A 19741-nucleotide genomic window follows, 5' to 3' on the forward strand; every position below is an offset into this window, starting at 1 on the left:
AGGAACTTAGAAATTCTTACTGGACAGTGACCCCTTAAGGACCAAGGAACTAGGGGACCCACCCAGATCAGTGAGACTGGCCAAAGCCAAGCTGGCTTTGCCGGCTGTGCAACACAGTCAAACTAAGCTGTGTGTGGGGGAAAAAAAAAAAAAAAAAAAAAAACGCCACTGTTTGATTATGTAAAATCCATCTGGATCCAAAGCAGAAAATCAAAGTTGGAAGCGCCCTCAGAGACCACCTGGTCCAGCCTGCTCCATCTACTGGTGAGAAAACTAGAGTCCAGAGATGAGGAGCAACTTGCCCAAGGTCACTCAGCAAGTATGCGGCCAAGTCCTCTTTGTCCTTCCCCGCTGCAAAACACCAGAACACCACTCTTGAACTCCCAAGCCAGCTTCCTGTTAGGCCCTCCCTGATCAGAATGTTGGATCTGGTACTTTGGGGCTGCCTGGGCTCCTGTCCTGTAATGTGAGCAATACAAATAAACTCAGTTCAAACATCTACTGCATCCTTAGTATATGCCAGGTGCTGAGGATGCCAATATTAGGGCAGTCTTTTTTTTTTTTTTTTAAAGGAACTCAGAAGTAGAATGCCGTTGCTAAATTCTACCAACACCCCAAGAACCCCATACTATTCCCCAACAGTGAGGTGTGGTCAGATCAATTTCCAAGGCACCTCCCTGCCAGACCTTAACTTGCTACCAGAGACATCTCATGCCACGGGACCGGAGAAGTACTGCCCGCCTTGGAAACCTGGATGTGGAAGAAGAGAAAGCTGATGGCAGACCCTCATGTGTGGATGGCCAAAACTTCTGACCCCAGGAGCTGAAGCCTGGCAGTCAAGAGGCCTGCAGAAGCAAGGCCCCGTGTTGCTTACTGAGGGACCGGGATGGAGGTGGGCGGCTGCTCCCTCCCACGCAACCTGGAGGCCTGGGGCTTCTACATTTAGGACCAGCTAGGGGTGAAGTCCTGACCTGAAAACTGGGCTGGCCACCCTAGGCCAGGGTCTGGGCATAGCTGGCTCAGCCATCCCAAGCTGACTCCCTGGTGCAAAGCCTGCTGTGGCAGAGTTTCCTACCCAGGCCTTGGCCAAGCAGGGGAAGGAGTGCAATTGTTGGTAGCAGATAAAATCCTCGATACCATCTCTATTTCCCTTCTAATATCAGAGTGGCCACCTGCAATACTGGTGAGGCGCACGGCCGGCAATCTATAGCTAATACTCCTGTTGTAAGCAGGCCTACTCCGGAAATGGGCAACCAGTACCTCCTTCCAGAGAGATACCCTTTCCCCTTCGCAGTGACCCCAGCCTGAGCGGTTCAGCATCATGGCCGGGAAGGACCAGGCCAGGTACCTGGCCTAGCCCATCCCCCTGCATGTGACTGATGGGGAAATGATGCCAGGAAGCGAGAGAAAGGAATCACCAACGTCACCCAGGAAGCAGAGAGGCCAAGCCATTGCTCTCTGCTGTCTGCTGGATGACCCCGTCAGCTCTTGATGGCATGCCGTGCCTGGGAAACAGAGGTGACCTCAAGTCAAGAAGGTCCAAAAGTTACCTCTGTTTGATGGTGGCTAGTAATGGCTAAATAAGGACAGGAATCAGTCTTGGCTTTCTGACCACACAACCCAAACGTCACAGGGGAGGGCCCAAGAAGTATGTCTGGAATTAGGCCTTAGCCATGGATGATTATACCAAAGCAGGAAGTTGGGAGCTGCCCACATATCAGGCAGACCTGAGTCTTGTCCTAGAGTCAGGCCAAAATAGAAGTCAATGGCCTATTTTTAAAACATACAACTGGGTATTGTCTACCTCTTTCTACCACAGTGGTCTAATCTGCACCGGACACCCAGATGCCAGCAAGCAGCCTCAATCAGGATGCACAGAGATGAAGCACAGTACCTGGGTGGGTCCACCAGACAGGGAAGCCACACCTGCACTATATTAAGAGCATCTATGGCATGTGAGCCTAGAAAGAATTCCCAACTGGACAGAACGCCAGTGGGAAAGGCCCACTGACGGGTGTGGGGCGCCATCTGCAGTGGCCAAGAAGATGCCTGCCTCGGTGAGTTATGAGCCTCTCACACACTGGCCCCTTGGATTTCCTCCCTGGGAGAAGGACAGCAGCCCCGCTGGCTCCTGCCTTTCTTGGGCCCATGGGTTTCCAGCATTTTAAGCTCTAACTCTCAACCCATCTTCAGTATGTCTGCACCCTTGCCCCAAGCTGAGACCCTGGCAATGCCTGGTCCAGTCCCAACCTGGAGCTCACACACCTATTTCTGGGGCTACGCTCATCTCCACCTCTTGGACAAGGCCCCAGTTTTGGCAGTGTTCTGGGAATGCATACAGATCCACATGTGGCCATCCAATGCTCCCAATGGCCATCCTGCATCCCTCTCTCTCCTCCTACCACCATCACGTGACCTGTCACTTCTGTTTTTGGGGAACACCTGAATTTCACTGCTGTCCTTCTTAGCTGGTGAGCAGCATGTCCCAGCCCTCTTCTCTCAGGAGTTAACACCAACCCAAATACAAAATCTTGCCAAGTAGAATCATCTTCCAGGTCATCTCTCTCCCAGAGGGAAACCCTTTTAACATTCCTAAGAGATGTTTGTCAGTCTTTGCTCAGATGCATCTAGGGCCAGAGAGCCCCCCGCCTTGATGTGGGGTGAGCCCGGGTGCTACATTCTAGCCTACACCAAGCAAAAGTATCTTTGGACTTTGCCTCACTGGTCCTAGTTCTGAATTCTAGGGCTGCACAGAAGAAATTTCTGCCTCCCTTTCCACGTAACAGCTCTTTCCATGTTCTTATCTGGGAGTGCCAATCTTTCAAAAGGTGTGGGGAACTCGGGCGGATTCTCAAACTCAGCTGCCGACAGGCTTGAAAGAATGAGAGATGTTATGATCGTGAGTGTCATTGTAAAAGTTCCTTACAGCCCTGCACACTATACCTCTCTAAGATGGCATTTCCCAGTCTCAAGCTGGCTTAAATCACATGAACTGCCGGGGAGAAGGTAGAGATGGAGGAGGCGGTGCAGAGAGGGTGGCAGCCGCGCCCAACCTGGCAAAACAGAAAGCCCAATTTCACACACCCCAGAAAAAGCCGAACAAGGTGTCTCTTGGAGAAGGCCAGGCTCTCGACCCACGTGGGATCTGTTCCTGCCTGTGGCGGGCAGAGCACGGGCACAGATGCTTGTGGGATGCTGTCTGTGATCACACTCGGAAAAAATCAAGTGGTTAACCAGAGGGAAAGGATTCTGAGACCTGCCAGGATGGTGGGTTTTTGTGTTTTTTTTAGATTACGCCTAAGGTTTGTAGTTTGGACAGGCAAAGTAAACAATGACAACAGCAGCAGCAACAAAACAGAAACAAAGAACGATTTACTGATATTTTTTAAAGCCTTTTGTTAAAAGAAAGCTTCACAGTGGCCTGGAAGCAGCCCCCACCGCCTCCCTGGCCAGGGGCAGACTGTGTCGTGCCTACGAAGCTGGCATGAAGAAAGCAAACTCCAGCAGAAGTGCAGGCAATGCAGGAGGTGTCTGCTTTCCCAGCTTTTTCTCCCTCTCAGCTTTTAGAAGGACTGGTGAAAGGGATGGGAAGGGAAGGATTTGAACCAGCATAAAGCAACTGTATTTAGACCATGGCAAACTGAGCTACTTACTTCTCTCCCGCCCTCCCACCTGCCCAGGGTCTTGGCCTGGAATATGAGGTGGAGCAAGAGACCTACGGGCCCCGGACGTACCTGAAAGAAACCTGGCGGGATGGGGCCTCCCGGCATCCCATCGTTGGGGGGAATGTTGCCAAGCACGGGGCTCGGGGCAGCTGCTGCACTCTGTGGAGACAACAAGGCAGAGGATTAGTGGCCAAACCCCCAACCAGAGACACAGAGTTCTGACCCCTGGCCTTGGCTCTCCCCATGTGCCCGCATTCCCTGTGGACCTTCCTCACAGGCCACTTTCTACTTAAATCCCTCCTAGCATCCCAGGGAAGTGTCATGTTCCCACTGACAGGAAGCAAGTAGGGCTTATACACTCAGACCTGGACTCAATTCCCAGGTGCGGCCCCCACTGAGGAAGCAACTAATTCCGAGGCTCTTTTTCCTCATCTCTAAAATGGGAGGGCTGGGCATGGTGGCTCACACCTAAAATCCCAGCACTTTGGGAGGCTAAGGCAGGAGAATCGCTTCAGCCCAGAAGTTCGAGACCAGCCTGGGCAACATCAGGAGATCCCGTCTCTACAAAAAATAAAAAATTAGCTGGGCGCAGTGGCATACAACTTTAGTCCCAGTTACTCGGGAGGTTGAGGTAGGAGGATTGCTTGAGCCCAAAAGGTTCAGCCCTATCTCTAATAATAATAATAATAATAATGATATAAAATGGGGGACCAATGTCCACCATTTAGGGAGGCTGCAAGGACAGCCTGAGACAAAGTGCCAAAGGTACTTCCTGCGGTGCAGAGCAGGGGGGCACGGCCAACGTGCAGTGGCTGCTCCTGGCATTATATGGCCCCGGGCCGTGTCTGCCCACCTACTCTTGAGAAGCTCTTGGTAGGCGAGTGATTTATAAATTTCTGTGCCCTCTGCAAATGGCTGGCATGTCATATAAAGCAAAAGATCAATAAATATCCATGACTCAATGAATAAGTGAACAGACCAACTGGGAAACACTACTGGAGAGGGTGACAGAGGGCAGAGCATGTTCTTTGCCCTGCAGGGTCCTAGGTGCCTCATGAGAGAGAAGGGCCTCATGAGGTGGGGGGACCGTCATTCCTTTTCTCTTTAAACGCTGCTATTCTGGCATTTGCCTGGTGTATCTGCCACAACAAATGCCTCCCAGGGGTGAGCAGACATTGCTCTCCCCAGCCTGGCCTCCTTCCAAAGGATCTGTGTGCAACCTATTCGAGGTGGTCGGCGCATCTGCGCCTGGCCCCGTGCTCACACAGGCGGGGGTGAGGCTGAGGCGTCTGGGCCCCAGCCCTGAGGAAGTCACAGGTCTGACAGTCCTACCTGGAACTGGGCCCTGCTCCTTCCCACTGATTCTAGGCCTCCAGGGGCTCCTCCTACAGGAACCCTACCTCCAACCTTGGTGGTCCCCAAACCCCACCATGACTGAGAAAGTGAAACTTGGTCAACTATCATTGCCCAGGGTTTTGACTGATTCTCTGGAAGAGGAATGAGCCCCTTGGGGTAGGAAACAGAACGCCTCTTTTCCTCTTAGAAACACAGCCTCCCATCACCACCTTCAAGAAGCCACTCTCTTTCATCAGTGGTAAAATAGGAACCAGACGCCAGGTGTGGTGGCTCACGCCTGTAATCCCAGCACTCTGGGAGGCCAAGGTGGGCAGGTCACCTGAGGTCAGGAGTTTGAGACCAGTCTGGTCAAAATGGCGAAGCCCCGTTTCTACTAAAAATACAAAAATCAGCTGGACGTGGAGGTGGGCACCTGCAATCCCAGCTACTTGGGAGGCTGAGGCAGGAGAATTCGCTTGAACTCAGGAGGCAGAAGTTACAGTGAGTCAAGACTGTGCCACTGCACTCCAAGCTGGATGACAAGAGCAAAACTCCCCATCTCAAAAAAACAAAACAAAACAAAACAAAAAGGAACCACAACCTCTAACTTCCAACTCTGATGGAAGGAAATCAGGTAATGTACAAATCCCACTAATACACTGCATGCAACAAAATGAACAAACAGACCTGGGAAACAAATGCACCTGGTTTTCAGCACTGTCACCTCTACTAGTAAGTGGGATGACTGTGGGCAAGCTACTTGAACTTTCTGAATTTGCTTCCTGTAAAAAATACGTTAGCTGTTGTCCTACCTCCTCACCAGGATTGTGGGGGATAAAGTAACAGAATGGGCTGTGTTTTGTAAGCTGGGACAGCTCTGTGAATCTAGAAACTGAGAAGCAGGGCATACAGTGGGTGTTGAGCAGACCCAGGTGAAGAGAATGGGCAAGCTGCATATTACTTTTCAAAATGATTCTGCTTACAGAAAAAGAGCCCTCTCTGCAAAAGCTATCCTGCCAACCATCCTATAATGTGTTTTTAAGTTTCAAGCATCTCCAAAAATTGGGATTGCAGATCTCACCATCACCGAGGTCTGAGGTCACGGGCCCCTGCCTTGCCCGTGCCTCACCCCTGCCTGGCACTATCTGAGATGGGGCCTTGCGGGGGAATCGCCAGCTTATCCATTAGCTGCATTACTGTTGGCTGCATTATTGTTTCTCTGTGGTCAGTGGTTCTGCGAAAATGGCAACTTTCTGTGATTAACAGCCAACAATCACTCCTTAGCAGCAAGAGCAAAAAACTTGTTTTAAAAATGAGGTGAGGTAAACACCCATCTACATTTTCTTCAGGTTCTTTCAGAGACTGGTGTTACCTTTAACAATTTCATTCTTCTTATGTACCATTATTTAACCAGTTTATTTTGTTTGTTTTTAGAGACGGGGTCTTACTATGTTGCCCAGGCTGGTTTCATGTGATCCTCCCACCTCAGCTTCCCAAAGTGCTGAAATTACAGGCATGAGCCACCACACCCAGCCTATTAACCAATGAAATAACAGGCATTAAATCTCAGTGTCTGCTAATCTGGCAGTTAGTACCCCTTTGGTATTTGGTATTCGGAGTTATCTCTTAGGTCATTACCTTTTGAAATGGTTTGCATTGGCCACTTGTAGATCTAAATTTATGGCAAATCATCCATGTCCTTTGCTATTTGGGTATTTGACTTACTACATATGGAGAATCTAGAATAATGGTAAGTTATGATTTTTTTAAAAAAACCTAAAAATTATTATTATTATAATTAGAGACCTGGACCCCAGGCTGGAGTGCAGTGGCCCAATCATGGCTTACTATGGCCCCAAACTCCTAGACTCAAGGGATCCTCCTGCCTCAGCCTCTCAGGTAGCTGGGAATACATGTGCACACCACCATATGCAGCTAATTTTTAAAATTTTTTGTAGAGATGGGGTCTCACTATGTTGCCCAGGCTGGTCTTGAACTCCTGCCCTCAAGCAATCCTGCCACCTCAGCCCCCAGAAGAGCTGGCATTACCAGTGCAAACCATCGTGTCTGGCCTACACCAAATTTTTAAATGAAAACTTGAACCTGCGAGTGCTTTGTTGCCTTATTTATGAGGCCCCTTCACTCTAAGATATCATTTTCCTATGAGATCAGGACTGAGTCAATGGTTCTAGGAACTAGAGGTAGTGGGTAGTCCACGGTTCTTTGAATGCAATGGCCAGGGTCACCATGGTTCTAGTAAACGCACGGTGTAATTCTCTGAAATGTGGGGTGGAAGACAGAGTTTTGCTGTTCTCCAATGAAGAAGGACAAAAAAACAAGACCATGTTAGCAGTGACTAAGGGGCAGGAAGCTGAGGAGACGCCTTTATCATTTAAAGCTTCTCCAGTAGCAAAATTAAGTCGTCCTGCAGTGCTTAAATTTGTGCCTTGAATTTCGATAGTTATTGCTGTTCCCCTTTGATTATGAAGCAAACATGTGCTCATAACAAAAAAAGGACAGAAAAGTACAAAGAAGAAAACGAAAAGCAGCAACCAGTGGTATAGGGCAACAAAAGAGTTAAGAGGTTGGGAAAGGCTCAGAAATAACTTGCTCACAAAATCTAAACCAAGGTACCCTCCCCCTAACCATATTTATGAACATGACACTGAATCCCTGTACTGATGCTCCTGCAGCTCAGCGGCCGCAGGGCCTGTTTCTCCTGTCTCTGAGACCCAGCACAACGTGAGGCATACAGCAGGTGTATTGGCAGGATCTAGAATAAGGGTAAGTTGTAACTGGGAAAAAAAAAAAGCTTAGAAATTATTATTATTATAATTAGAGACCTGGTCCCACAGGCTGGAGTGCCGTGCCCCAATCATGATTACTACGTGTATTATTCAAAGGCCTGCTCAAAGCTGACTGTCCGGAGCCAGGCCTTTCCAGACTGCAGGAATCGGCCTCTCCTGATGGTTTCCAGCTTTGAGCTGGAGCTCCACTGAGGCACTCAGCAAAGTGTCTCATGTTTTCTCTAACAACACAAAACCAAAACCCCTGAAAACCCTCGTCATTCACCAAGGCCTACAGCACGCCAGGGTTGTGGTGGGTGAACGGGCTAGAAGTCCCCCGTGGAAGAAGAGAGAAAAGAACATTGGATTCAGAAGCTAGAGATCTCCTAGCTGGGAGCCCATGGACAGGGCCCTTTCTTGTTCTGGGACTCAGTTTCCCCATGTATCTAATGATGGGGTTAAAGGAGATGACCATTAAGGCTCTTTTTCCAAGCTGCTCTCCCCAGCTAAGTCTACACACCTAGGGGAGCTAGGACTGGAAACAGCAGCTCTTACATGAACAGGACAGCAATCCTCTTTCCAGGGGACCTGGGTTTTAACTCTTCTCTGTTCATTATAGGCCATTTTGTGATCAAAGATTAAAAACTACCCAGAGACCTGTTACCTGAGTCACAGATAACAGTGACTGACATTTGGGTTCCAATCGCCCAGGCCTTCCTCACCAATGCTTATCCACTTTTTGGACTCAAGGAAGCCAACTCAAACAACCCATGCAGTTTGGTAACTCGCACTTTAAAAAACAGCAACAACAAGGCCGGGCGCGGTGGCTCAAGCCTGTAATCCCAGCACTTTGGGAGGCCGAGACGGGCGGATCACGAGGTCAGGAGATCGAGACCATCCTGGCTAACACGGTGAAATCCCGTCTCTACTAAAAATTACAAAAAACTAGCCGGGCGAGGTGGCAGGCGCCTGTAGTCTCAGTTACTCGGGAGGCTGAGGCAGGAGAATGGCGTGAACCTGGGAGGCGGAGCTTGCAGTGAGCTGAGATCTGACCACTGCACTCCAGCCTGGGCGACAGAGCAAGACTCCATCTCAAAAAAAAAAAAAAAAAAAAAAAAAAAAAAAAAAAAAAAAAAAAAAAAAAAAAAAAAAAAAAAAAAAAAAAAAGACAGCAACAACAACAAATAAAGCTAATTTAAAATTCTTTTCTAAACAGAAAATAGGCCTTAAACAGGGTGATGCAGCCCATTCCAGCCAGCTGCCGCCTCTAAACCTATAGTCAACTTGAAAATCCCGAGGTGCTTTCCCAGAGCACTGCCTGAAGTTTGCTATTCCCAGTCTGGGAGACTTGCGAAGAGGACTGATCCCACAGCTCCCTCTCTAAACAGTAGGGTTTCTTGATGATCCCAGGACGGGTACATAGCCATGGGGCTCAGGGACTGCCCCTGACTCCACCCCATCCGCGCTCCAACGGGACAGACACATGCCACTGCAACCAGAGATCCCCCGCAATCCCACTCCAAAAGGACACCTGAAAACCTCAGCACCAGCCCCGCAATCCCCCTCCATAAGGACACCTGAAAACCTCAGCACCAGTCCCGCAATCCCACTCCGTAACGATACATGATTACCTCAGCACCAGTCTCACCCTAGGAGATGGATATTCCCCCTTTACCCTCCAGGGCAGAGAAGCAGGGTTCAAACCTGGGCCCTACCTACGGCCTCAGAAAGGTGCTTCCAAGAGAAAGCGCCTTGGAAACCAGGTTAAGGAATAGAACTTTCTGCTCTGGGCAATGGTGGGGGACTTCTACTGTCCCGCCTCACCCTGAGCCAGGCACACTCATGCTCGCTCAACAAATCCCAGTACCACCAGAGTACCCCAAACTACAGGAGCAAGTGGACCTGACAAGTCCCCACACTCCCAGTGGCCTCTCATCCCACCCAGAGAGAGAAGTATCTCATAGTAGGCAACAGTGTTCACGCTTTTCCTTCAAGAAGCAATGGTCCAGGGGCATTCCCTGCAAGATACTATCTTCTGGCCTCATTTCAAGAACCCCAGCTATCCTCACTCACAAACTAGCCTGGGATCCCCCCTCCAACCCTCTCTTTAAAATTAGTTCTAGGCACATGAAGCTCCTGGAAAACTGAATAAAAACAAATGCTCAGAGGGAAATGTGGGACTCCTGCCAGGTCGGCCAACCCCTCCTGACTGATTTACAAGGCTGCAAAATGGTACTTTGTTCTGCAAATCCCCGCCCCTCCTTGCCCCGCCCTAATACTCAGGCTTTGGTGTGCAGCAGCTTGGGGGCCACATGCAGAAATGCATGTGCAGACGACTTCCTAGACTGAAACTCAACACAGGCTGTGTGGCCCAGGGCCCAAAACACCAGGGGGTGGGAGGCGTGTGCTGGGGGTGGAGCCATGTGCTCAAAGCTAGGAAATGGAGGTCACTTATGGGAGCTTGGGGCACTCCTGTGATGACTACATGCAGAGAGCAAGTGAGACAGGAAGCCTCCAAGTGACGCCTGTCTGGTGGCCTGGGGAGGGAGGGAGGGAGGCTGGCACTGGTTTCAGCAAGATAGGGGCTCCTGTGCAAACTATGGAGTAACCTGGGTCCCTCTGGGGCCAGGTTTCCCAGAGGGAATTTCAGCAGCATCAACAAACTAACGACACAAATCAGGAATGGAAGCGACTGGGGGAATGTCATCATCCAGGTGGAAAGGCCAAGAGGGACAGAATTGGGGTTCAAAGAAGGGAAGGGGACAGGAAGAGGATTCCTGGTTTCATATGCAGACCACAGAACAGAATCAGTTTTGGAGAACAGGGGCTCTAATCGTACAGCTTGGAGAAAACAGAGCTGTTGCTACGTGAAGAGGCAGAACCAGCTGACGTTAAAAATAGGTTTGGATGACACACAGGCGTGACACAGGATCCCTGCCTTCAAATAGTCAGGGGGCCACGGTGTGGGAGGAGGGATGGACGTGCCTCCTGGCACCAATGGATGGCCCTGGGTCCAACAGCAGATGCCCTGAGCTACAAAAAGCCTCTTGGCTGCCTGAGGGGGCGGGCTGTGATAATTTGGGGTCACTCCCAGTTGAGACATGGCACAAACCATATTAAAAAGGGATTGCCATAGGACCCACCACTGCCTGGGCCTGGGGATTATTAAGACAGAAGAGCCCTGGACTGAAGGTCCCAGGATGAGGATTCCAGCTGTGGCTGCAAACCACCTACTGTGTGATCGGATCAGGCCTTTCTGTCCCTGGCCTCCACACAAGGCAGCTGGGGTCCGCTCCTCCAGTGACACTGTGGATATCAAACGAGCTCTTCAGCAAGCAACCTGAAAAGGGCCACATACAGACAAGAAAAGCCTCCACCTGTCACAGTCAGGCCATCAGACCCAGATGAGGGTGGTCCTGATACCTGAGCTTCTTTTACTAAGTCCCAGCTCACATCTGCCACCTGGGTAGGACCCTGGAATGCAAGAAGGGCTGGAGAAGCAACTGCCTTTTCATTTTGATCCTATAAATCAGCGGGGGTGGGGGGGTAGTATTTATTCCCCAACATCGCTGGGAAGATGTCATTTGTTTTCCTGGTAAGGAAACTGAGGCACAGAGAGGTGCACTATTTCAAGGGCAGGCAGCTAAGTGGCTCTAACGTTAGTCCCTCTGTGCCTCCACCTTGCATCTTGGGTTCAAGAAACAAAACCACAGTTCACTTTGGGAGGCCGAGGCAGGCGGATCACGAGGTCAGGAGATCAAGACCATCCTGGTTAACACGTGAAACCCCGTCTCTACTAAAAATGCAAAAAAAAAAAAAAAAAATTAGCTGGGTGTGGTGGCGGGCGCCTGTAGTCCCAGCTACTCAGGAGGCTGAGGCAGGAGAATGGCATGAACCTAGGAGGCGGAGCTTGCAGTGAGCTGAGATCCAGCCACTGCACTCCAGCCTGGGCGACAGAGCAAGACTCCGCCTCAAAAAAAAACAAAACAAAACACCACAGTCATGTACCGCCCACCCCTGTAGTTCCAAGGAAAAGTTCTGTGTGCTTTGACTCTTATGAAACAGCCGGCACTTCGTTAAACACAAGAGAAGCACAATCCATTCTTGTGTTTGAGACTGTCTATGTTTTGTGCTTCCCCAAGTAGCCGGACCTAGCTCTGCTCTTTCTGACAAATACTTCAATGAGTTGGCATTCACCAAGGGGTGTGTGTGTGTGTGTGTGTGTGTGTGTGTATTTGTATGCACGCACATGTGTATCAAGGAATGCAAGATCCCATTGAAGAGTCTGTTGAATCTAACTGGCCAATTACCCTGGCAGGAGGAGAAACAGGTGGGGGCTGGGGGGAGCTGTAAAAAGGTTACAAGTGCTTTTTACACACAAGATGCATCAGCAAACACTCGCTTCTGGGGCCACCCAGACTGCGCTGTGCTCACCAGAGCAGACGACAGGGAGCGGGTCTGCCCCGCAAGTCAGGAGGATGCAAGGAGTTGTGGTGACAGAGAACTGAGGGACAGGGAAGGTGCTCTGGGCAGGCACTGTGAGCGGGGATTAAGGGGATCAGGGAGGCTTTGTGGCAGAGATGGTACTTGAGCCGGGGCCTTAAAGAACGGCAGGACTCGAGGATGCAGGAGGTGATACAGGGGTGAGAGATTATGCTGTCATTTTAACCCTCCCTGGGCACAGGGCCTCCTGACAGCCTCTCCTTAGAGAGCAAATCCCTCCAGGATGCCACCTGCCCCCTGCACCATCTCCAGGATAGGGGGTGGGTGTGGGGCTTGTTCACTTTCCCTCCCCCAGGATGGGGGGGGCTCCCCCACAGGAAAGGGGCCAGCCACCTAGTCAGAGAAGGCTCACTGTCCCTACGCGGTCCCTTGTGACCCAGCTCATGGTATGGCTCATCCAGTCTCTCTCCCTCCATCCTCCCAACAATCTGCAGTCACTACCAGAACATAGAGGCTCTGAGGAGTAAAGGGACTTGTCCGAGGTCACATGGCCAGAAATGGGCAGAACCAGAAGTTAAGCCCAGATCTGCAAATACCACAGCCCCAGCTCTTGGCCGTACCTCAGCTGCTCTGATCCAAGTTTCAGAATCGACACTTAAAAGTGGTCACCTGCAAACAGGTCAGGGCCCAGTCCTTCCATTCACCAGGGGCTGAGTCCTCGGACACTTCACTTTACCTTCTGCGCCCCTCATCATTTGCTAAGAAGGGAGCCCCCTACCCTCTTGTAGGGGCCATGGGAAACTTAAATATGACCCTTAGGTAAGGCGCCCAGCCAGGTTCAGCCAAGGTGAGGGTTCAGCAACCGGCAGCCCAGAGCCAGACTCCAGGCAAAGGACCACATGCTGACGTCCTAAGATTCCCTGACCACAGCAGGCTGGGGATGGGGAGACGAAAAGGGTCTGAAAGCTGCGGAAAGACTAGGCCTTCTGATGGACAGAAAAGCTGCTCTTCTGAGAAAGGGCCTCTCTCTTCTTAGTGGCCACCTTAGAAAAATACTATTTCTTTTTTTAAAAATGAAAGAAAGGTACCACAGTAAGAACATTTCCCCCAAAAAAGGAGGAAGTGAATTTCCCGGGCTGAGAAGTCTGAGGCTACCATACTGCCAGGCCCTGCCCATTCATCCCAGGAAGCACCCAGCTTCTTCTGGGGACTAGATCAAAGGTCACTGTTGGTAAGAGGTGAAGTCCCATGTATTTAATAATTAGTACCTGGTGAGAGAGTGGATCCCAGCCAGCACACCCTCCTCCACAGGCAGATACCTCCCAGCTGGGCCACATGGCACAGGGCGCAGGTCCCAGGCGTGTGCATGCAAGACAAGGAAGATTAAGGGCTAGAGGTCCCCCCTAGATGAACACTGCAGAGTGGATCAACAGCTCAGTATTTGTACAATGTTGATTTTCTTCTTAAAGAGAAATGAGCTTCAGGCCCTGGTTTACACCATTAGCAAAACACACACACATACGCACACACACACATTTCCCACTGTCTTAAAGGAGCTACTTACAACCACAAACATGTCATAGTAGGCCAGTGACAGCTCCTTAACAAGAACACTGGCAGTTGCTTCTGCAAAGTGGAAAATTCCCTGGCGTGGACCCGCGCACACGCTCAGTTCCAATGACAATTTAATCCTGCCAGGACCGAGGTGTGCAGAGAACAGAAAACCACCCGCTTCTAGAAACTTTATTTATTTTTTTAAGTTTAAAATACATCATTAAAGGCAGGGCCCTCAGAACATCTTTCAAGGATGGGAGCCCACATTCTCCTCAGTAAGCATCAAATTTAGTGGGGACCAAGTCACTTTCCCTCACCTCCTCCTCTGCTGTGACGGGACACAGTCTGACAAGTTCACCCAGGTCCCCCAATGCCGGGGAAGGGGCACATAATTCAAACCCAACACCGCCTCTTCTGTGTAAATGAACAGCCGGGAGTCCTTGAGCTCCTCGGGCCAGAAGGGAAGGCAGTGAGCAGTGGACCACCGTGGTCTGCACAGCCATCCCAGCGCACAGTTGCCACACAGGCTCGGTGCTGAGCAGATGCCGTCTAAGCCTCTAAAGCACGCACTAATTGTGCTAATTTAGCTAACAGTCTCTGTTTCGTCCCCCACCCTGAGTCAACCAGCGTCCTCTGGTACTGCTGGAGAGATGTAAGCTGTTGGCTTTAGTGTTATTTTGTCAGCCATTAAACGATTCATCGGAGTCATTAATTGATTTATTACTGCTGCCTGCTCAGAGAGTTTAGCAAATAAAGAATGATGTAGGTCACAAAGCAAAGGAAATTGGACCCAACAACACTACGAGGCGCTGGGCACTTAGAATGTGCGCTGCAGTCCATTCAGGCAGCCCTCCACACCCAGCTGTCAGGCAAGGAATAGCGGAGATGGTTCTCCTGCCTGAAATCCAGGTGCCAGCCTGCATCCTGCTCAGGCACCAGTGCTGCCAATGCGGAACCTCGTCTGGAGCCTCTGGAAGGCTGCTCTCGGGCATCTGCCAGATACAGCTGAGTAGGAAGGGAGAGAGGCCCACACTGACCCCCTTACCCACCAGGTGGGCGCTGAGTAGCAATGGCTGGGCCTGCAGCTGGGCCCTCTAGTGTTCTAAGAAGCCAAGGACAGACCCCGCAGCCAAGACTCTACTCCCCTGGAGGTGACAAGCTCCAGCCAGGCCCTCCCTCTTTCTCCCTGCACAGCCTAAGGGAGTGGGAGGAATGCCACAGTTGGTGCACTCACAGGTGCCTCCTAATGCCTGGCCTTTCATGTACTTATCTCTGATCCTCTCAACAGCCCTATGGGGTGGACCCGCATTATCTTCCCCGTGCCACAGAGAAGAACACTGAAGCTCTGAGAGCAGAACAGCCAGAGACTGCATCGCAGGCCAGGAAATGGCAGTCCTGGGATTCAAACCAGGTCTATCTGACTTCAAAATCCACAATTCTTCCCCTCTACCAAATTCTTCAGACTGACACAAGAGAGGCCTACAACTTGGCCTTAATGAAAACTCTGACGGAAACTAGCTAGGTAACCAAGAGCAAGGCAACCCCTTCCCCTCTCAGAGCCCCAGATGCCTCATGTACAAATGACAGGGTGGGTGAGCCCCAAAGCTACAGGAAGGGATGAGAGTCCAGGTCACGTCCTTCTACGGCCCCAGCTGCTCTGGCCACTGTGAAGCCTCATGTCAGTTCCCCCAAGAACGCTCCTGTGTTGTGAGCGAGGCCCTGCATGAGCCCCCTGAGGTCCCCTGCTGCCGTTCAAACCCCAGACTCCAGGGTGCAGATCCAGGAAGGTTTGCTGCACTCAGACCAAACAGCAGTGATCCTCATCCCACCCCAATCCCGGCCCTCAGGGCTCTGAACAAACAAGAGAGAATGGTGCCAAAGCAAGGGAATGCTAAAGCCTCCAACAGGAAAATTCACCAGGTCATGTATTCCATGTGCATGCGCATATGTATGTACATGTGTCTGTCTCTGGGGCAAGAAGGGTAATACCGCCGGTACCTGATACCCCTGGGAACCAAATACAGCCATTCTAGATGTCTCAAATTCTAGCATCACAGTTATCAGCCCCTCCACAAGGCATCACATCCCGACCCTGCCAAGTGGCCTTCTAGAACAGAGGAGGCTCTGGAGGATAATGGCTGGATGGTTTGCTCCAAAATTAATACAGAGGGGACAAAGAGGTGGTTCGGGCACCCACCAAGAACCAGCCTGCTTCTGACCAAGACACAGCACTGGCCTGCAACTCCAGTCTGTGGCCTGCTAAAGTCTGGTTGGAGCTACAGAGCTAAAGGGCAAAGCGGGGCTGCCACTTTGGAGCTCACTACAGATTATTTGTTGGGCATCTATCAGGTGCACAAAGCAGGGCTTTCTTGTTTGCACCCACCAAGAACAGGGCCAGAGCACCCAAGAACACACACATCACTTAGGATCCCAGTGAGAGATCTGCTAAGGGGGTGGGGCCTGGGTGGGGCCTAGGAGGATTGAAGGCATGCAGGCTAGTCAGAGGCTTCTGAAAGGACACGGGAATTCATCTACTGAGAATTCTGACCCAAATTCAGCTTCCGAAACAAACACGGCACTTCTCATAGAGGTGGTCCATCCCCTACTCATGCCACCCATCCATATGGTACTGAAAACACAAAGGAAGGTCTTTATGAAACATTTATTGGGGTCCCATTCAGAGAAGAATAACCTATTATTACTTACACATATTTAGTACCTAGCACCAGCTTACAAAGGCCTTTCTTTCACACATATTTACAGCAACCATCCTCTACACAGGCAGGTTCCTCTCTCTACAACACTCTTCTCTGTAGTCAGGCCTGGGTGATACCCTTTCATCCTTTATGTGTTTCTCAGCACAGTGTTTGTCACACCTGACTGTTAATTCCTTATTAAATTAGCCAGCTATCTTCCAGGGATGGGGGCAGGAATGGTGTGCACAGTACAGGGAAGATGCTGGCTCAGTAAATATTTCTTGGATAAATAAAATTCTTGCAGAAATCCTGCTTTTCCGCCGGGCATGGTGGCTCTCGCCTGTAATCCCAGCACTCTGGGAGGCTGAGGCAGGTGGATTACCTGAGGTCAGGAGTTCGAGACAAGCCTGGCCAACATGGTGAAACCCCGTCTCTACTAAAAATACAAAAAAAAAAATTAGCCAGGCGTGGTGGCGGGCACCTGTAACCCCAGCTACTCGAGAGGCTGAAGTGGGAGAATCCCTTGAACCCAGGAGGCAGAGGTTGCAGTGTGCCGAGATCACGCCACTGCACTCCAGCTGGGGTGACAGAGTGAGACTCCTCCATCTCAAAAAAAAAAAAAAATAAATGAAAAGAAAAAAAGAAATCCTGCTTTTCAAGAGTAGTCACCAAATCTAAAAGGTTAAACTCTTAAGACTAGCTATCTCACTCACCTTTCATTAACTTACCATTTGGCTAGATCCAAACATCTAGCCCCTCCCCTCCAAATAACAACAACAAACAAAACACACACACCCTGCCACATGCTGTTCCCTCTGCCTGTAAAGCCCTGGCAAACGACTTGGGCAGGCCACATCTCCCAGAGTCACTGGTCATTAAAACAGAAATCATCCTTGTATCACCCCCTCCCAAGACAATGGGAAAGAGAGCTTCAGCCAGTGTCTGGGGAAAGCATTTGTAGCTCCAAGGAAGGACAAAAGCAATGAGAGGGAGTGGGGTGGCCTCACAGAGCTGGGGCCCTGTTCTCATTCCCATGATGGAAGAAGTCAAGACCAGGCCCAGTGAGATGGGTGCAGGAAGGAGTTCAAGTGGCCTCTGTGGGTTACTGAGACCTAGTGGCCTCTCCCAGTCCTCTCGGCCAGCCTCCCTTCCATCCTATAGGCTAAATAGGCTTCCATCCTATAGGCTAAATAGGCTTCCAAGATGAAGCCTATTTATTCTCAGACAGGTTGGATTCCCTGGCCTCTCTGAAGATGGCTGTCTGCTCCATTAGCCTAGGGAGCCACTTTCCCATGGACTTCGGCTGCCCACCACTGGTGGGGCCCAGAGACGGCAGAGGAAAAAGGGACTGGGACGCAAGCTGAGAACAGAGGGTGTGGGGTACCACCCTGTGATACCTTCCTCCACTTCCCTGAAAATGCATCCTACAAGCAGAGGCTCCTCCACCCAACTAGGGACTGCCCCTTACAGCAAGACCCTCCAAGCCACAGATTTATAGCAGATAGGGTTTTTGCAATCAGAGACAAACCACAGAGCAAGCCCTGAGCTCACGCGGGAGGAATGCATCACCCCCAGCCTCCCCTCCCCGTCCCTTCCTCAGTCCCTCACTTGACATGAGATGAAACTTGAGAGGGGTAGAGAGAAGGGGAGAGTGGAGAGACCAAGATCCCTGCAGCCCACCAGGGCCCCCTGGCCGCATCTCTACTCTGCCCCAACCCTGTGCTGATCATGACCTGGGAATGGCTTCAGCCCCTAACAGATCAAGTCTCAGGTCCCTTCACCACTGCCTCCATCCCGGTCCATGTATCTACCTAGAGAACTCCCAGTTATCCATCAATGCCCAGCTCAAATGTCCCTGTTCCCAGTCCAAGTGAGTACTGAAGTCCCAAGTAGGTTCACGAGCTAGAACTCAATACTAGAAGACACCGTTTCCACCTGTGTCCGTTTCATGAGGCATCCCACAGAGCATGCAATACCAATGGCCTCCTAACCAAGCAGACAGAGCACTAGATTTAGGGCAGGAGCTCCAGCTCTTGGGCTCCCTGATCAATTCAGAGAGGCAGGCAATTCACCTGTCTTGAGCTGCACCCTGTAATACAGGACAATCTCTGGGTTGACATGAGATTTTTTAAAAACAAGGAGATAATGAAAGGGCGGTGATGTCATCTCAGCTTTTCTTCTCTGCTTCCCATTCCAACCTCCCCCTTTTCTCATACCCTAAGCTTCAGCCACAGGGGACACTAGCTGGTCCCCAGCCTTTACCTATGCCCTCCCTGCTTCCATCTGGAATGCCCACGTCTCTGCTGGTTTCTGCCATTCTAACATATCCCTTAGGCCACCCTGGACACAAGGCAGGATGATTTATTCACCCTCCAATCCCACAGGAGACTCTACTTTAACTCTTCCAGCATTTTCTACCTGGTCTTATTATATAGACAAAGGTTATCTCCCTGCAGGACTGTTGGTTCCAAAAAGTGGAATCCAAATATTTACAATGTCTACTATCAATAAACATCAAATGACTGGAGACTGCAAAGGAGCTTTTTGGACAAAGCTAGGCCTGGTTCTTCTGGGATATTTCTCCCTTCTTCCTTATTTGTCTGCTTTATAAAAATGTAACTTTAAGGAACAGACCAGATTTAGGTAAATCCAAATGTCAAAAGGTGAAAAAAGCAGCCTAACTCCCAAAGGTTTTCTTGTCTCTCTCTTCAAACAACTGTTGGAAGAGACAAACATGAAAACATCTGGAGAGATCTGAATGTGAATGCTGGTTCTGTTGCTAGCCTGAAACTTGCAAGTCAGAGATAGCACAGCAGGACCATTCTTGACAAGGTCCCCAGTTTGCTGCAAATCTGGCCTAAGGCAGTCTGTTTTTCTTCTATTTTTGTCTAATTCCATTTAAGGCCATTGCCATGGTCCTCTCTGTCCAAGACAGGAATTATTAATTTAAATTTGGGCCTTCGGAAACTCTGAATCTACAACCACAGTACAGGAAGGAGTCCCACAGCCAGGCTAGACAGATGTGGCCTCCGGTCCACACACCAGCGGAATCTGGTTTTCCCAAGATGTCTGTGCCTTGGCTGTGTCATCTAGAAAATGAGGATAATAAGCACCGCCTGCCTCACACGATTTGTGAGGGTCAAGTTTCTGCTGCATCCCCTGGAACAGTGCCTGGCACGCATCTGTCAGGTGATCCAGAAATACTTGCCAAATGGGTATTCATTCTAAACCCTCTCTACCTGTTCTCCCCAAGGATGGCCTG

The 19741-nt window shown here is 50.4% G+C and overlaps 1 protein-coding gene across 2 annotated transcripts in view; it reads right to left on the minus strand.

The window, feature by feature from the left end:
• SSBP3 (single stranded DNA binding protein 3) overlaps positions 1 to 19741 on the minus strand; it is a 130933-nt gene that overhangs the window by 50582 nt on the left and 60610 nt on the right. Inside the window, exon 2 of one of the 2 annotated variants that reach the window (XM_011926344.1) lies at positions 3735 to 3824. In XM_011926344.1, the coding sequence (XP_011781734.1) occupies positions 3735 to 3770 (36 nt within the window). In that variant the 5' untranslated portion in view covers positions 3771 to 3824. The remainder of the gene's footprint in view (positions 1 to 3734; positions 3825 to 19741) is intronic. The other variant, XM_011926343.1, reaches the window with a different exon arrangement.

This window comes from Colobus angolensis, unplaced genomic scaffold (genome assembly GCF_000951035.1).
Source record: "Colobus angolensis palliatus isolate OR3802 unplaced genomic scaffold, Cang.pa_1.0 Scaffold68, whole genome shotgun sequence".
NCBI lineage: Eukaryota > Metazoa > Chordata > Mammalia > Primates > Cercopithecidae > Colobus > Colobus angolensis.